Source organism: Salmo salar, chromosome ssa01 (genome assembly GCF_905237065.1).
Source record: "Salmo salar chromosome ssa01, Ssal_v3.1, whole genome shotgun sequence".
Classification (NCBI taxonomy): Eukaryota; Metazoa; Chordata; class Actinopteri; order Salmoniformes; family Salmonidae; genus Salmo; species Salmo salar.
In genome coordinates, this window is record NC_059442.1 from 59,084,528 (window position 1) to 59,104,380 (window position 19,853).

Consider the following 19,853-nt stretch of genomic DNA (forward strand, 5'->3'; position numbering starts at 1 on the left):
TTGACTCAGATGGATATCAGCTGGACTAATCGAAACGCAATGCAAGCCGAGGCTCCAGAGAAAAGTGCTGGGTAGAGGGTGCATTCGTGTGAGAGTGCGTGCATGGCTGCAAGATAAGGCGATGTAGAGCGCGCGAGAGAGAGAGTTTGTGTGTGTGCGTGCGTGCGTGCGTGCTTTAGTGCGTGGGGGTTCCTTGCGCACGAGCGTGCACTGTGTGGGTTGTGGGGGACAAGTAAAAGCTGTGAAGTGAAGTGGGCAGTCCTTTCTGTAGTGGACTTGTCGCACAAGATATTTAGCATAAAGTCAGTCCCCCCGCTGTATGGGGTTCAGGCTTTCACTCTTCGACTGCCTTCATGTCTGACAACATTGAAAGAGGGAAACTGTCACTTTTTTACTTTACAGCCGGAGGAACTTTCTTCATGTCAGCAGCATCTCATTCGGACAATCATTAACCTATACATCAAGCTTGCCTTTTCGGGGGATTAATTTAACCAGACCAGACCAGGATTTCATGTAAGTGCGCGTATGATAGTTTCATTCTCCCAGTAAACTTCAAACGTCATGGTTGTGTCTGACTGAATGTTATGTCAGCATGTGCATTAGGCAAGCAAATTAGACTAGACTAGACTAGATTGTTTGAACCGTCATGTAAATCCATAACGAAGCCTATAGCTACATCACATATTGGGTTGCTAGTCTTAAACATAGCCAGGCTACCTCACGAACTCAAACTTTACCAGCAAGTTACTCTGATACGATGGACTAAAAGTATAGGCTTCTCGTCAACACCTTTACCATGATTTAGGTGGTTAAACGTATTGAGCAGAGCAGGGTAAATAAACAGAATCATGTTTACAGTTTACTTTAGCTCATTAGTCATGATGATGAAGATGATGATGACCTGTCACATCACATCTGTCCAGCACTTACAAACTCAAAGTTGTGTGAGAAGAGTGCTCTATGTTACTATAACCAAATGTGCATGTCCTAGCTGAATGAAACAAACATCTATTAGGCCTAGCCTGTTTACTTTGACAATAAAACTGGAAATGTAGACCACAATTTATCTAACAGTAGAGTGTAATTTTGGCATTGATTCATGTCTTCAGTAGATTTTAGGGGATACACTTTTTAAACCTGGCATCTGCTCCTCTTGTGAAATGTTAATTTGCTTTAATTAAGTTAAAATATAAGTCACCGTTTCCATCCTTATAAATCTAAATAAAATAGTTTTCTGGAACAAATATCCTGTATGTAGAGTTAATAGGCCTATATCAGCATTGATCGGAATATACAGGCTAACACATTTTGCTCATTGTTTGTCCAAATTATAAGTGCTTTCGAAATGCTATGTATTTGTTCCGGTGGGGCTCGGGCAGTAGGTCATGGTGCATGCAACGTCAATGGTTGGGGGTTCGATACCCACGGGGGACCGGCACAAATACGTACGAAAATGTATGTGCTCGCTACTGTAAACTGTTTTTTAATTTAACTAGACAAGTCAGTCAATAACAAATTCTTATTTACAATGACGGCCTATCGGGAACAGTGCCTTGTTCAGGGGCAGAACGACAGCTTTTTACCTTGTCCGCTGAGGGATTCGATCCAGCAACTTTTCGGTTACTGGCCCAACGCTCTAACCACTAAATTACCACAATGTAAAAACACATAGTTAAGTTTTGACTTACATGGGAGAGCGCTCTCTGTGAGAATATTTCTTAGGTCAAAAATATTTGAGGGTCTATCCGAAATTGATAGGTGGCAGGTGCTCCCGATCCACAAGAAAGAAAAACAGAGTTTCTACCCTCTGCCCCCTCCGGTCTAGGCCTCGGAACTCTCTCCGTACAAACATGCGTGCACTCACTCTCCCCTGAACATAAACGTATTCCGTTTATTTACTTTGTTATGACGAACTTATAGCAAATTAAACATTATATTAAAGTAAGAAAACAGGCCTATAAAGAACGCACTGCTATTGTTTCATATAGGCTAACAATCCTTTGTTGGGTCTATCCATGTGTGTGGCCTATTTGCCTATCTGCGTAACAAAATGGAAAACATATAAGCCTATGTCTAAAGAGGATATACCTGACGAATTCAACTTTATTTAGCCTACTTCATTCTAACTATACTATGTTTACAATAATTCATATATTATTTAGAGAGATGCCATACATAAAAATATATATTGCTGTATATAGATCTCCCATATCTAGGCCAAGATGTTTAAGACACGTTGCTAGCAAGGGCTAAATTAATTTTAATTGTCAGGTCAATTTATTCAAATTCAAATATTCATTATATATATTGCTATTTAGATATTTATTGAGTGGGAATAAGAAAAAAATAGCCGACAACGTTGAACTGATTTGCACATCTGCAACAAGTGTCACCCCATTAATTCGATTTTACACAAGGTCATATGGCCAACCATTATCATTTATTTAACAAGTGATATGGCACCAATATTGTATTATTTAGGCCGTGCAATTTTTTGATTGCATGTTATTTTGTGGTTTTCAGTCTGACATCTACCACCTCACAAGTGAAGTTAAAGATCAAGGACATATCAGATGAGATCATTTGACTGTATTATAAATAATACATTTGTATTACGGAATCATCCGGTTTTGAAATGAAAACCACTGAGCTGTTTGAAGGAAACAGTTTGGCGTAGCCTATTCTGTTAATTCAGCCACAAAGCATGGAATACTGTTGAATTACACTGCGACAAGGGATCGGCCTATAATATAGGGTGCAAGTGCAATCATGCCTTCCAAATAACCTATTATTCTCGGTCATTATAATTTTCACTTGTAAAATGTGATCATGCTATGGGCCTCAGCCATGTGACAGTTAGCCTAAAAGTTGTTTCTTATATGCCTATTCATTGTTGAAATTGTTGAATTGTCCCTACGTAGTAGACTACTTGTTAACTGACTTGATCGCACCGCTTTGCTTTATCTTGGCCAGGTCGCAGTTGTAAATGACAACTTGTTCTCAACTGGCCTCCCTGGTTAAATAAAGGTGAAATACAAATTCTATTTTTAAAAAATGAAAAAAGAATTGGCCTGATTTTGCAGTGGGCCTATACATTTCACTCAAAATATATATCATTATTATTCGATTCTATGAGAGATAGATATAGTAGGCTATAACTGATATTTTGAATTGCTCCTCTTTCAGATTGCTTTCTGTTTCTTAATTGAAAATGTTTTATTGTGAATATGAATGCCTAGGCAAAGCTATAACGTTTTTCACAAAGGCCTATCAGCCCAATCAGATGTCATTTATTACTGGCAAATAATCTGTAATAAAACATTTATATTAATGATAATAATAGCTTATAATAAAACGTATCATTATTATTATTATATGGACTTTATAACATCGAATTAACATCGATAGCATCACTATCCATTGGCTAACTTGGAGATTGAGAAATCCGGTAATTGAGAAAAGGTCAAATAAAATTGAGAAATCCGAGTTTGTTGTGCGCATGTAGAGAAACTTCGCTTTGACCCTCCCAGTCATATGCAAATGTTTGTTAGGAGGGGAGAAATTAACATCTACAAACATTGGGCCGAAATTCCATCTGCCGCCTCCTCGAGGAGGCCTTTAATAAATTCTCAGACAGCAAAGTGACATACATCTTAATCAAGTCTTAATCCAGGGAATTAATTCTCAACGCGTTTTTATGAATAATTCCAAGGCATGCACAAGTCGTGGAAATGTAAGCAGTGAGCCTCTGCCTTACCAACAGATGGACCCACCAATCTTCTGAAAAATGAGAGGATTTCTGCTTCCATTATTTTTTATTATTAGATATATATTTTAATGAGCCCGATGTCGTACTGCTTAAAGCACTCTACTTATGCAAACTACACACCCCATCTCGCATCGACTCCTACTAATGTTGATTTGCTCAGTTGAACACGAGTATACTTCATTCAGTTCATAAGACTATGAGTAAACATACACTTCCATCTGTGGTCACATCAATGTTTTACGCTGTATTAAAGCCATCGTTGAGACAGAAAACAGAGGAACACAGAGAGGGAATTTGGATGCAAAAGTGGTGGTGATCCCAAAATGAACATTGCATGGTGCACGAGCACGAGCGCAAGCCCTTAGAAAATATCAGAGTAATTCTAATAAAGTACCAAGGTCACTCAGTGAATTGCTATGGGTTATGTTTGTCAGACGAGCAATTTGCCTGTAACATTTCAGCATATCAGGTTATGATCAAGAATCTGTTACAGCTCTATCAACATAGTAGGGCTATAAATGTCAAGTATTGTCAAATGTCATTACAACTGTACTTGATTTGTAGACCATTGAACAACAACAACATAATGATGTAATCTGACTATGAATAGTATCATCATTTGCTGTAAGGATTCCAATTGTAATATATTACTGTACTGGATTGACTTCACTCATTTCAATGGGTGAACAAGGCTATGTACAGTATGTCTCAATTACGAGTAACTTATGGATGAAGTTGAAATAAAGTACAAAATAATCAGTCGTCCTCAACTCTAGGCCTACATATTTATACAAATTCTTATAATAAATTAAAGGAGCCACCATGGTGAAATTGTAATATTTATATAGACGTTAGGTGAAGTAATTCATTGATATTGTGACAGATGTTGTCAAATATGAACGGAAATGATTGGTATAATTAACCAAAGCGCCTTTATAAAATGTATGCACTTGCAACTAAATAACACAACATTATTGGTGAACTGGGGACCTCCCATACAGTGTCTCTTGAAATTCATAAAAGCTTCTCTTCAGTTATATCCATGTGTCTTTGTTAGGCCCATCACCATGATGGGTTGTTGGCCTTATCTAATTCTAGCGAAGGGACTTCATCCGAAGGAGGCCCTGACACCTTGTTCTAGACTAAATGCGGGCGTGCGTCACCCGCACCTTCTGCCAAGCTGCCCGGCCTCTCTCAGCACTGCTATGACACGGTCCCATACATCACTGTCAAAGGATATGTATCTGACAGTGTCATATTCATATTTCTGACCAAAATACTGGACTTCTCTGGTGGCATAGCCTATACACAAAGGACAGCAGCTGTTGCTCTCTTTCAGGCAAGTAGCCTCTGAGTTTTACTGTGGGTTGCTTTGCAATGAGATTGGATGCGTTCTTTTTCACTTTAGGTCTTGGTTGTAGACAAAATGGATATGTCTTTCAGCCTATATGGCACATACCAGATTTTTGATTTTACCAACCTTACATTGAATTTAAACAAGCTTACACAATAGAGAATCCTAAGCAGTAATTCTATTTGATGACTTAAAAGTACTTAATGATAAGCAATGTCACTTTTGTATTGACTTCAGATAAATCTTTTATATCAGTGTTGAAACAATCAACTGAAATACGATTTGACTAGCAAGTCAACTATAACCCACAAAACCAGAACCTTATTAGTACTATCGCCTCAACACAAAATAAGTATATTTTGTAAAGCAATCTCTCTGTGAGATTTGACCTTATCCTCAATCTCACTTCTCACCTATGGGCCAGAACAAAGCCTTTGGGAAAGAAACTAACACCATAGAATAATTCCAAAATGCTTTATATTTTGTGAAGGATAGCTTTGGCATGGTTCTTTTCACATGTCAAATTAAACCTGTATTAGTGCAATAAGCACATGATCACAACACTGCCCCCTGTGTCTCCCATGCAGTTGTGATTGGATATGAGCTTACAAGGTCTTTACTCTTCAAAAGCATTGATGGATTGTTACATTTATAAGTCATGGATGATGTGACGGTGCAATAGGTGTACTGTGATTTATAATACACAATAAGGATTGTAAAACATTGAGGAGAGAACTACATTGGCATAAGAATGTATTGATATTTTTCTACTTGTACCAAACAGCATAACGTTTTATATTTCATAATGAGATACTAAATTATAACTGCTAAAAACATGACGCAATGAAACTTAAAAAATGCTTTTACATAAGTGTATATTTTTAGTTGGACTCTGTCTTCTGTTGCTTTTTCTGTCATGGTGAACGCAAATCTTAAAGTGTTGACCAACATGACATATCATAAACACTTGTTTTATTCCTGCAGTTCTTCAACTCTTTGAAGTGGAATACAAATGTTTTGATAGGCGTACATGTATGGAGATGTGCATAAAGAACACAGCACGAGGCTTCATCATGTGCACTCTTAGAAAAAAAGGGTTCCAAAGGTGTTCTTCGGCTGTCCCCACAGGAGAACCCTTTTTGGTTCCTGGGAGAACCCTTTTTGGTTTCACGTAGAACCCTTTTGGGTTCCATGTAGAATCCTCTGTGGAAAGGGTCCTATGTGGAACCAAAAAGGGTTCTTCAAAGGGTTCTCCTATGGGAACAGCAGAAGAACCCTTTTAGGTTCTAGATAGCACGTTTTTCTGAGTGTAGGGCTTATTCTAAGATCTCTAGAGCAGAGACACTCACACAGAGGAGCAGATTGCTGTCAGGGATATTCTGTAGAAATTGAAAGAATTCGGGGAAACGGAAATACAGCTAGTATTTGCTTGATATGATTAATCAGTTTTTGGATTTATTGTGTTTACCATTCAAACTGAGAACACCATCAAGTTAGTCTGCAAATTCTGATGGTCAGCAAGTTGGTTGATCAGATCAGAGCCCCCACTCAGTACCGTACTTGAATGAAAATGACTGGGAAATGTGTGTTCAAATCTTATCAAATCAAATGTTATTTGTCACATGCACTGTGAAATGCTTACTTACGAGCCCTTAACCAAAAATGCAGAGTTTTAAAAAAGTAGGTAGGAAACATTTTATTAAAGGAAATGAAAGGAAAGATAGTAACAAAATAAAATAACAATAACAAGGCTTTATACAAAGGGTACCGGTATTGAGTCATTGTGCAGGGGTTAGTCAAGGTAATTGTGGTAATATGTACATGTAGGTAGGTGTAACATGACTACTGTAGGCTTAGATAATAAACAGAGAGTAGCAGCAGCGTATGTGAAGAGTGTGAAGGAATGTGAATGCAAATGTATGTGCGTGTGTGTGTGCGTGTGTGTGGCGTCAATATGCATGTGCGTGTGTGTTTTGTCTGTGTGTCCGTGTGTCTGTGTGTGTGTTGGGAGTGTCAGTGTAGTATGTGTGAGTGTGTGGTTATAGCCCAGTGAGTGTACATCGAGCCTGTGCAAGTGAGTCAGTGCAACAAAAATAAAATAATAAGGGGATCAAAGCAAATAGTCTGGGTATCCATTTGAATAATTGTTCAGCAGTCTTATAGCTTGGGGGTAGAAGCTGTTAAGGAGCATTTTGGTCCAGACTTGGCACTCTGGTACCGCTTGCCGTGCGGTAGCAGAGAGAACAGTCTATGACTTGGGAGGCTGGAGATCTTTTTGAAGATCTGAGGACCCATGCCAAATCTTTTCAGCCTCCTGAGGGGGAATAGGTGTTGTCGTGCCCTCTTAACGACTGTCTTGGTGTGTTTGGACCATGATAGGTCCTTAGTGATGTGGACGCCAAGGAACTTGAAGCTCACTTGAAGTTTTATATTTAACTGCATGTTTCTCCAGTGAGTATCCAGCTCAAGTGAGTGAGGTTTGATGTTATGCCACTATGGGCCACCATGTGATTCGTTCACATCATAGTTCACAGAGACACACCAGAGGAGTCAAAGGGTGCACAGCTAATGAGGGGTTTATAGAGTGACAGAGACCGGCATGAAGAAGGCTGATTTAAATACATGCACACACACATAACAGTCAAATCGGATTTAAAAAATTGATAAAAATACACCTTCTGTATCAGCGGGAACTGTGATGAGACACACACGCAGGCACAGACACACGCATACACAGACGATAACATAAGCACTATACATACAAATACACATGTACTTTGTGTTGTCATGTGTGGTAGTAGAGTAGAGGCCTGAGTGCACACGCTTAATGTGTTGTGAAATCTGTTGTGAAATGTAATTTAATGTTTTTAATTGTACTGTATATAACTGCCTTCATTTTGCTGAACCACAGTACAAATACACACAAACACACATACGCAGTCACTTATGGCACATGGTTGAGGCAGTGTTACTACAATATTTTTTGTACAAGGCAAAGACCAATTAGCTCCCATTTTGAGAGCGCCTGTAAAGGGGTTGAGAGGCGGCTAAGTGGATTGGAACCTACCCCCGTCGTTAAACGTAACACGACATCATAAATATCAAGAAGCTTTGAGGGAGCGATTGTGTCCTCCATATCTTCAAGGTGTTAACTGCGCTTGTATAAATATACGACCTGTTATTTTAGGCTTCATTGCGTATCAGCCTCCCTCACGAGGTTGCTATTCGGGTCATATATTTTACCACTATAACTCCAAATGAACAAAAATAGAACTAACAGTAACATAACACATTCGTAGTTATTACAACGTAATATAGGCCTACATTTAGCGTGCGTTCGTAAAATCACTCTGGCTATCTACTCCGATTTCAGAGCATTCTCATCTGATTGTGCGAGAGCGCAGAATAACTGACAATTTACGAACAGGCAACACCCGTGGAATCTGAGCCATGTCAGTAAACGTCGCCAAAAAAAAAACGTAATTAAACTGTTGCCAGCAGCACAGTTACAGTCACCAACGCTCTAGATAACATTAAAACAGCCTAACCAGCTCTGTTAGGACGAGTAAAATGTTCAGAGTGAGGTGTTCTCTCATTTGTGTCTGGAAGTCGCTAGCAAGCTAGCCAACTTTAGCCAGTTAGCTTGGGTGCTTGACTGCCGTTGTGAGGCCAGAACGCTCGGATCAACCCTACTCTCCTATAGTGAAACGATCTGAATTTACGAACGGACAATTCCGAACGCACTCCAGAGTGAATTTACGAACACACCCTTAATCTAATAGGTAGGCTATTTCAGAGATGGACCGTTTTGTATCATGAATAAAGTCAATCAGCAACGTGAATGTCTTAATATGAGAATATATGATTAGCACTAGCAGTTTGTCAAGATTTTACCACGTAAAGGAAGTGTGATATTCATAGTTATCCCCTAGTCAATGTTGTTATTGAATTGTAAAACATGCGTAGGCCTAGAACATTTTAACTGTCCAAGCATTTGTTATATTACAATTCAGGCTTATTATAAAAATTATTATCAACATAATTATTGTTGTCATTTCTTGTTCTTTCTAGTTGTTTATTTTTGTAGTTGTTTATTTTGTATTGCCAATTAGGTTGGAGGCCAACACTGAGGTGAGGATGCTTGTATTATGTTACCTTATTGATTTATGCTGAAATGTATTGCCTTGCTGTTGCAGAGCCGGGAGGCCGTGGTTATGGATTTTAACCTTCTGACGGACAGTGAAGCCCGTAGCCCGGCGCTATCGCTCTCGGACTCCGGGACCCCGCAACATGATCAGGGGTCCAAAGGCCAAGACAACAGCGGTTCGTTTCCACGTATACCATACATATACATTAAAGGAGTGTTTGACCGATGTCCTCAGACTGAAATTGCGGGTGAATAGGCTTAGGCTATATGTTCATGCATGTAGGCCGACCAATCAAACAATTGTATAATAATAGGCCTAATAATAATAGGCTAATATAATAATAATAATACGGTTAATAAGATTAATCATAATCATAAAAGCAACATCACGATGCTTTTCTAAAGTTGTTTATAGCTTGCAATACCTATTATTATTGTAGCCAATAGTGTGCGTAATTATATGTGGATATCAATTTAATCGTATTAATTGGCTTGCTTCTTAGGCTACTGTTGCCACATTTTTTATTTCTTAACTTGAATGCCGATATTATTCGAATCCAAATGTGTTATTTTGTACAGCGCATAGCAACCTATATGATTCACATTAGATACTTGTCCTTTTCCTTCATGAACTCAAATTGCAAGTTCATTCTTCACGCTTGTCTTTTATAAAGCAAGGCTTATTAACTGCGAGACTTTAATGGAAGCTACTGTAAACATCTGTCATGAACCCCTTGCGCCTTGGCGGAGAAGCAGCTTTTGGCCATTTTGGATTGTGCGTGTCTTTGCACACTGATATTTTAATCACTCTCAATTAAAACCTAAAAGCTAAAACACATAATGAACGGAAATAAGCCTAAAGTCATAGACATACAAGAATATCCTGAGCAACTATTTCTCAGGCTTGAAAGCTAAATGTCTGCCTCTGCATTTCAATGGTCTGCATGGCACTTTATAACAAATGATGCCAGAGAAAAAGCAAATATTTGTGATACCGGTGCGGTCTAATAGATGACATCTCTGTGGATCCAGGGGCTGCAACAGACCCCATAAAGTGTGACTAATGTAAACTTACTCCGAAACGGACGGTCCTGAGTGAGTGCAGGGATTTAGGAGAACGCCTAAATGTGAACCATGGATTAAGGACTATAACCTAGCATCAACATAATGAGGCATAGAGGCCAAAATATCAAGTGGCAATATTTCCAATGTAGCCTACTTGTTTTGTTCACTGACTACGGAATGTTTATTCTAGAAAAAGGTTTAGCTAGTTGAAATTATATATAGAAAAATAAACAATATCGTGTGATATTGGATATTGTTAGAAAGGTCAACCAATTAGTTTGTTTTTCAATGTCCACTTAAATGGTTATTTGTTCAGTGTATATATATTTATTAAATAAACTGTATCCCCATGATGAGAGACACCTGGGCATTACCTCTGAAATATGATATCCACTTCATTTCATTATTTAACCTTTATTTAACTAGTCAGTTAAGAACAACTTCTTATTTACAATGACGGCCTGCAGGGGAACAGTGGGTTAACCGCCTTGTTCAGAGGCAGATGACAGATTTTTTTACCTTGTCAGCTCAGGGATTCAATCTAGAAACCGTTCTGTTACTGGCCCAACGCTCTAACCACTAGGCTACCTGCCACCCCATAAATGTTATACATACTCCGAATTAGGCCTTATTAAATGACAAATGTCACATGGGCAATAGCACGCTCAAGTGGCATCTCTGAAGTTTGAAAATGAGCGAAACGTCAATAAATGACAAACGCGCTGTGTAGACACAGAGGTTTGGCTACAGTAGCCTTCTTTTATTCAGCCCACGTTTGATAATATACAACCTGGGAATGTATCATTTCTTTCACAAAATGGGGACACCCCTAGTGATTAGAACATGCTTCAGATTGCAGGGTCCTTGGTGCACTATGAGCAGCCTAGAGAGGCTATATTATACATCAGCATTTGTGGGTATCTATGCATGTATTTCAAAGCGTGTGTGCATGCATTTGGATATATAGACACAGTATGCTGCTACATTGGTGCTTTTTCGGGCCTGTCCAAGGGGTCAAGCATATACATTCAGATTGAATTGCCAAACAACTAAGTCTGCTGTGTGGTTGGCACTCATAAATCCACCTCCAACAGGGCTTCAGACATTCTAGTGCTGAGAATATCTCAGCCTGTCAGGCTGAAACAACTTTCAAAGGAATGTGATGAGTGGAAAGGGGGCTTCTACATATGCTCCTCAATAATGCTCATTTACTGTAAAGCCCTTTACCCATGCATTTATCATCTTGTTGCTCTAAAACTCTATTCATTTTCATCATCAGGTTTAGGGTCGTTTTAAAATTGAGTCAGTGTTCGACTGACATGTTGTTCCAGTGGTTAGTGGATACAGGACATTGCTTCTCCAACTGACTCTCAGAAATCTCATCAGTTGTGCAAGTGGTGGTGGGGGCTGACTATTATTTGGTTGGTTTGTTTGTTTGCTGGCTGGCTGATTGACTGGCAGTTTGACCAAATAAGTTGCTGTTACAAAAGCTGCAAGGGTGTACAGTACTTGCCAGACATATGCCTTCTTCTATACATTTGTACACCATGAATATATATTAGCCCATGCACTGTAGGTGTGTGTAGTGTAGCCAATTGGCTGATATACCCGTGACAATGTATTACACATGAAAAACAAAACAGCTATTCATATTCATTGTATTTGCGTTATGTCAGTGAGTAAAGTAACAATTTTCTACGAGACTGTATATTCTATTTGGAGATCAAGAACAACGTAGCCCGTAATCAGAAAAAGCTAAATAAATGGACTTTATTTACTCTCATCACTGAGATTGCTTTATAGTAGGTTTTAAAGGTCTGCCCTCCTTTCTGTATTGTGACACTGGAGGGGAAATGGTTTTTGGCCAAATGATGGCTAAACCAGTGTCAGTTTACTGGTAGATAACAGCAAAGGCCTGGTCCTATTGGTTTTTCCAGTGGCCCTGTGGAGTCTTTTAAACCCTGCTGACTATTTCTAACTGCTCCCAGAGAGCTAAGCCCTTGCCAAACAGTCCGAAACCTGCCCGGTAACAAAAGCCTGATCCCTGGGATTAGGTAGCCAACTAATTTCACTCTTTCTGTGGGGTCCTCCAATTGCGGAACTCAGATGAAGAGAGAAAGGATCTTGGGCAGACATAACATGTCTGATTGGTTCTGGTGTTAGTGCCAAGCAGGTTTCACGGGCAATTTCAATTATTGATTCATTTTTGACAACTCTGAAAGGAGGATACATAAACGCAGTCCATGAATCTTGTAATATTCCAAACAGAACTGCAAAAGTCTCAGGTGGAAACTGTTAACCATTTGCCATATCATTAGAAGAAAATATAAATAAAAACTTTTGTTCAAATAGCATGGGAGGGTATATCCATTAAGTTAATTCAGTTCAAATAAAAGAGCACACCTGGTAACATGACAGTCTAAATTAGTCACAGACTATTGCCAATATGCTTTGGCGAAAACTGTGAGAAGTGTGATCAATGGAAAGACACTTCACTCTGAAGAGATGATTGCTGCTCTTGTGCAAAAAATACTTGACAATTGAATGGGAATTGAAATATGCCTGTCATTTAGATTGAGTTAAAGTTGTAAGTGCTTTCTCAACTTTTTCCCCATGCTTTAATCATTTATCCCACTACAGTCGATGTAGTACACCATGAAATACAATTAGCGTAATAAAAAAATCCCCATCAGAATCTGAGTCTGTTTAAGATAGAGGTATGTGTTTTTTTTTCTTGCATGGGCTGCGTCTCAATCCCCACCACCGCCAACGGTGGCCTTCAACATCTGCGGTGTTTGTCAGACCATGAGACATTGCGATAATCGGTCTTCTCACGAAAACGTCTGTGCGTACGAACGGTTTGGCCTACAAAACTAATATGACCACTCTATGAAAGATGAGACTCTCACGAACGCGATGGTGTTCTCCGTTTTGCTAGTGCCCCCACAAAGGTCACGGGACTCGTCTGAAGTTGGTACCGCCAATCTGCCAACTTCTGTCTGTAGCGTCCGAACTAGAATGTCTGAAGCCCTGTTGGAGGTGGATTTATGAGTGCCAACCACACAGCAGACTTAGTTGTTTGGCAATTCAATCTGAATGTATATGCTTGACCCCTTGGACAGGCCCGAAAAAGCACCAATGTAGCAGCATACTGTGTCTATATATCCAAATGCATGCACACACGCTTTGAAATACATGCATAGATACCCACAAATGCTGATGTATAATATAGCCTCTCTAGGCTGCTCATAGTGCACCAAGGACCCTGCAATCTGAAACACATACATGTTTTGCTCTAGGACGACCACAAACCTCACGAGACTCGTCTGTACTGTAGGTATATGTGGAAGTAGTTTAGTGCCCCAATTATTTTTTAAACATGGATCATTTTTTGAAATAAAATCCTGATCTTATATCTATCTCTCAGATATAGGACAGACACTTTAAAACAAACTTTCTTTTGATATATTTTTTTGACTATCTGTTTTCTACATGTATCAATCTGTAATTCAATGCGTTTCTATGGGGTAATAGCAGTAAGGCCAAATTCAATGTTTCATTAAATCATTTGTTAATATATTTTTTTTACACCTAAAGGGATCCTAAGATCCTTGGTATGGTCATCTTAAAACAATTCCATATTTTAGCTTAGTTGAAAATGTAATGTATTGGGCTTGTTTTTTCTACTGATTGTAAAACTCTCCATCCCTGTTGTTGCCTCCCAGACACAGAGAAGTCCCACCAGAACCAGACAGATGAGTCGAACACAGAGGACGGCTCTCTGAAGAAGAAGCAGCGCAGGCAGAGAACCCACTTCACCAGCCAGCAGCTCCAGGAGCTGGAGGCCACCTTTCAGAGGAACCGCTACCCCGACATGAGCACACGGGAGGAGATTGCCGTGTGGACCAACCTCACAGAGGCACGGGTTAGGGTGAGTCCCCCACATAATCACTACTGAGCCAATACTGAACCAGTGGTTGAGTTTCGTTATTATTTCCCCATTTGTTAGTATTTCCCTGTCACGTCCTGACCAGTAAAAGAGGTTGTTTGTTATTGTAGTTTGGTCAGGGCATGGCAGGGGGTGTTTGTTTTATGTGTTTCCGGGGTTTTGGTATATGTTCTATGTTTTTCTATTTCTATGTTTAGGGTTTTTGTTTGACCTTCAATTGGAGGCAGCTGTTTCTTGTTGCCTCTGATTGGAGGTCCTATTTAGTAGAGGTTTTTCAGCTTGTGTTTGTGGGTGGTTGTTTTCAATCTAGTGTTTTGTACCTGACGGAACTGTTCAGCTGTCGTTCGTTTCTTGTTTTGTTTTCGTGTTCAATAAAGTAAAAAATGCGCATTCAATCCGCTGCGCCTTGGTCTACTCCCTTCGACGGCCGTTACGTTCCCCATTACATAAAACATTGGAAAAAGGTGCCAATCAGTCTGAATGCAATCCAAACCCACTTTCTTTAGGATTTAACATTTTGACTTTTACCTCTTGGTTTACCTAATAGTCAGTGTGTTTGAAACATGGGTTGTTTTGTACTCTAGCTATGTCATTCACCAAAACGTTTGTGGGAGTCAAGCATATTAGTTCAACGTAATTCAGAAGGTAAAAAGGCAATTGAAAGTACAAATGTAAAAGAGTGTACCTAACCAGGGATTAGGTACAACAACCTAAAACTAGGCTTCACATGTCACACAAAGGTCAGAAGTGTGCACTGCTCCTGACCCTAAAACGACCCAAGCCCAGTGGTTTGGTCACCCCCCAGTGTGGAGCAGGTGGGCTCACATTCCAATGGATGACAATAAAATCACTGCCTGCCTGACAAGTAATGGATCAAATTTACGTTGGCCGGATAAAAGGTCACATAGCACACAGTCTTGGTTGTTATTTTGAAAGAACAACAGACCACACACGTCCTAATGTCTAGCAGTGGCCTTTTGAGCCTCACTCGTTCCCTGCTAATCCCACATGGACGCAGATGCCCCCTGCATATCCCGAATACTACTCCTGTCGTCTTGATTTATGCAATTTAATGAGGAGTTTGAAGTCTTGTCTATATGAGAATAAAGAGAAAGTTCCAGCACAAAATGAACGCTCAGAGAGAAACGGAGTCGTGAGCAATGGACGTGGGTACTTTAGGTCACAGCGAGTGTCTTGTATCAGTCATTTGACAGTTTTAGGAAAGTGAGGTAAGGTTTGCCACAAACACCTCATTCACTAACCATTTGACATTCAGATGTTTCCATGATACCTAAACAACATAGCCCAAGAGTCATGTTAAAAGGCAAGAAGTCTTCCTCAATAGTGGGGTTTCCCCTACTGTCAATGGGTACCATGGAAAACTCACTGCTATGTGCACTGTACCCACACATTTAATAGTCCAGAGCATTCTATTGCTATCACAACAGATGCCTGGGCTGTTGGCTGGCAGATACACAGATTGGGGGATTTGGTGAGATACTGTATGCCTGGCACAGCGGTTCTAGATGATGAAGGGAGGGAGGGAGATTAGTTAGCCCCAGCAGTGTTGGTGGCCTTTTTACATTTAAATTAGAATAATTTACATGGGAATAATATGTATTTGATTAATACAATTAGATTTGAACTGTACATGACAGTCCATTTATGTAATTTCTATATTTAATTCCTATAATAGGTATATTGCCACACAGTGAGGAGTTTTGAAGTCTTGTGTTTGTGAGAATAAAGAGAAAGTTCTAGCACAAAAATGAACTGTCAGAGAGAAATGAATACTTCCCCAATTGGGAACTGAATTAAGTACCTTCATTTTAGATTTGCCATTAAAACGTTAATCCATTTGATACCTCTAAAAATAGGACCTTAAAATGACAAAATGTGAAGACAGCTCTAGCTTGACATTTCTTTCATTGGGAGCTTATAATTCAAATAAGTGAATCGTTCGTTTTAATAAACCATGGCTAATATGACTGTTTGATGATAAACTTAGTTTCCTGGATTGTTCTTTCTTTCAAAAAGTCTACAGAGCAACAACATACTGAATCTTGCCAAAACTATTTGAAAGATATACATTCTCAGTCATTGCATACCAACATTTTATTGTGTTTCAGAGCAATTTTTATCACCTCACATTATGTTGAAAAGAAAAGCCCATATTTACTTGCCTTTTTCTCCTTCTCTGTTCTTCTCTCTCAGGTATGGTTTAAAAATCGCCGTGCCAAGTGGAGGAAGAGGGAGAGGAATCAGCAGGCTGAGCTGTGTAAAAATGGCTTTGGTGCCCAGTTCAATGGACTAATGCAGCCCTATGACGACATGTACTCTGGCTACACTTACAACAACTGGGCCACCAAGAGTCTGGCCAGCAGCCCACTGTCAGCCAAGAGCTTCCCCTTCTTCAACTCCATGAATGTCAGTCCCCTGTCATCCCAGCCCATGTTCTCCCCCTCCAGCTCCATCCCCTCCATGAACATGGCCTCCTCCATGGTGCCCTCGGCGGTGGCCGGGGTGGCCAGCTCGGGCCTCAACAATCTGGGCAACCTCAACAATCTCAATAGCCCCACGCTGAACTCGGTCGCAGTGACCGCCAGCACCTGCCCCTACGCCACCACCGCCAGCCCTTACATGTACAGAGACACCTGCAACTCCAGCCTGGCCAGCCTCCGGCTCAAGGCCAAGCAGCATGCCAACTTTGCCTACCCGACCGTGCAAAACACCGTGTCTAACCTAAGCCCTTGCCAGTACGCAGTGGACCGGCCGGTATGAATGACACCCACACCCACCCACCCAGCCTGCCCTGTACCCCCCAACCCCCCCTCTCAGACCCACTGACCCCCCTCTTCCTCCTGGTCCCTGCCATGCTCCATCAGTAAATCAGAGTTAACTGCACACATCACCATTACACTCTTAGAAAAATGGTTTCAAAATGGTTCTTTGGCTGTCCCCATAGGAGAACCGTTTTCTGTTCCATGTAGAACCCTTTTGGGTTCCATGTAGAACCCTCTGTGGAAAGGGTTTTACATGGGACCCAATAGGGTTCTACTTGGAACCAAAAAGGTTTTTTCAAAGGGTTCTACTATGGGGACAACCAAAGAACCCTTTAAGGTTCCATGTTTTTTCTAAGAGTGTACATGGACTGGTTAACAAAATGTTGTTTGTCTAACTGATGGTACACAACAGGAATAATCTTCAACAGTTAGAACAAATCCCCTGATGGACCACCACGCCTCAAAGAACTCTCTCAAATACGGTGAGACTTTGTTGCTGAACCGACCAACTGTTAAAAAGGATTTCTAAATTGAATCTGAGATCATTTTTTGGGACTGCATGACTAGAGTGGATTTGAAATGAAGAAAATTTGGATGCTCCAACTGCACTCTGGTGGTCAAACATGAAATCATTGTGACGCTTGCCACCATCACGGGAAAGGGACCTGTGGTTGCAATATGGGATAGAGGATGTATATAATGGACTTGTTTTGTTTTGTTTTGTATGTGACAAAACTATCTATGAAACGTAGAACTTTGGAGATGAGAAAAGCATGTTCTTCAAGAGCAGACCCTAGATTGATGTACTATGAGTACCTCCTTTAGGAATTTTAATCTTTGTTATGAATTCCACTCACCTCAGAAGGTCAGGTGTCAAAGGTCAAATCAGAAACGAGAGAGGAGCTAGCAGAATGTAGCCTCAGAGAGTAAAAATAACCGGGAGCGGAGACAAAACAACAATTTACACATCTGTCAGAGAACCAATATCAAAAACTTTTTAAAGAAAAACCTAAAAAAGCCATTGAATATATAAGTTTGTGTGGTGTTATAAAAATGGAGTCCATGACTGTAAAAATGTATGTAAGAGTGCAGTTATAAAACAAGCTTTTTTTCTGGTGTAGCCTGCTTTGTCTCATTAACATAATAAAAATGATGTGTTTTTATGAACAACACATGGGCTAAAAGTGAGTGCCATTGAAAGAAAGTCACCGGTTTTTCCCTTACAGGTACAGCATGTCTTCATCTATGTTCTATGACATTAGACTGAGTGACTGACACACAGGTCCTACACACAATGTTCCCCTTGAACAAGCGTCAATGCCATGGAAACGCTGTCTAACATCCATGGCAACGTAATGCAATGGGGGACGTGGGGACTGGAGAGAGATGGCGAGATAAAGATGTGCCTGCTGCCTGGTCACTGATACGTTTGACCTACACTCTTTGAATCGACAGCCACAGCGCACTCTCCAGGCTATCCCGTAACAGGAGGAATTCTTGGGGCTGTGCCACAGAGGCCGGTGCCAACATTACATAAGCCTTCAGTAGGTGTCCCTACGGACTTACATGTACAACCAAACGGACTGACAGCTGAGCCTGGGCCGCCCAGCTTGTAACAGAACAGCCTTTTTTACTACAATGACATTTTTACGGTTTACTTTTTGCCTTTCTGTGTATTACATGCTAGTTAACATCTACAATGTGAGACATCAGTTGCAGGCATAAAGCATCTGAGTTATCACATTTTAGCACAACAAGGGAGACGAAGAAAGAATTATTTTAACAATACGTAGTCTTATTAAATGCTACTTTTTCAACAACACAACTCTGTGGAGAAGTCTCTTCTCCCAGCAGTCCATACAGCCTGTCCATGGGACCACAGTAGTCTGTGGAGTGAGGTAGAGCAGTCACAGTGTTTGGTTTCCCCCTCCACACAACACATATAATCAATATTCCACTGGAGGGGAAACGTCCCACCATTCCACTTTGTTCACACTGCCCAGCACAAGGAGAACGCATTCAAAATGGTCCAAAACATTTGTCTGGAAAAATCCATACTTCTAGAAGTGTTAACGATTACCTTTGAGAATACAGAGGGAAGGAATAGAATAGCTGCTTTAGTTTTCTGAGAGTGTTCTATGGTTCATAAAAAAATGTTTGAAGGTCCCGCACATCATGAAAACATTTAGTTCACGCATGCATTTCAGCGCCAAAAAGTCAAGCAACATCAGCAGATTATAATTTATCTGCCACTTCAACTTCCTTGGGACCAATATCACTAGAATTACAGTCAACAACAGCTTAGCATTAAGACAAGCATCCACATCTCCCTTTACCCCTTACAGTCTCTCTGCTACAGCCAGCCGCCTTTCGGAACACTGTGGTAGTGGCAAGAATATTAAAGATGATGAAATAATATTTTCATTTACTACTGATGAAGAATCAATCATCAAATTCTATGATGATGATAAGCTCTAATGGGGGCTCTAGATGACCTACGGACGTCAATCTGTTCTAAGACCTGTGACCTGTGACCTTATGGCTTGTGTCAAATATCCAAAAGTATTGCAAAATACTTTTTTCATGAAATAGAGAGGCGTTGCTTTTTAACATCACTCACACATCATTTCTGTAATTAGAGTACAATAATGAGAAACTTGTTATTAAAAAGCCAGCTATTACATCTCATATACTCTGACTAGTAGAAGGTAATATAAGGATCCATTCAGGTTGCCTTTGTTAACTCATTTGTTAATTGCATACGTAATTAAACTGTGGTTTAATTA

General features: G+C 40.1%; 1 protein-coding gene across 2 annotated transcripts; it reads left to right on the plus strand.

Annotated features, from left to right (window-relative positions):
- The first annotated feature begins 231 nt into the window (after positions 1–231).
- Positions 232–18,230, plus strand: LOC100136797 (paired-like homeodomain transcription factor 3alpha). 2 transcript variants are annotated; one of them, XM_014200970.2, is made up of 4 exons: positions 232–513; positions 9,320–9,446; positions 14,061–14,266; positions 16,499–18,187. In XM_014200970.2, the coding sequence occupies exons 2-4, from the start codon at positions 9,338–9,340 to the stop codon at positions 17,063–17,065; spliced, it is 882 nt and encodes a 293-aa protein (XP_014056445.1). In that variant the 5' UTR covers positions 232–513; positions 9,320–9,337; the 3' UTR covers positions 17,066–18,187.
- Positions 18,231–19,853: the final 1,623 nt, after the last annotated feature.

What these genes read in the sequence shown, in the direction of transcription:
- LOC100136797 (XM_014200970.2), top strand. Translation starts at nt 9,338, where the DNA reads ATGGATTTTAACCTTCTGACGGACAGTGAAGCCCGTAGCCCGGCGCTA. An exon ending in CAAAGGCCAAGACAACAGCG is followed by an intron (nt 9,447 to 14,060) that starts GTTCGTTTCCAC and finishes GTTGCCTCCCAG; the next exon opens with ACACAGAGAAGTCCCACCAG. An exon ending in TCACAGAGGCACGGGTTAGG is followed by an intron (nt 14,267 to 16,498) that starts GTGAGTCCCCCA and finishes CTTCTCTCTCAG; the next exon opens with GTATGGTTTAAAAATCGCCG.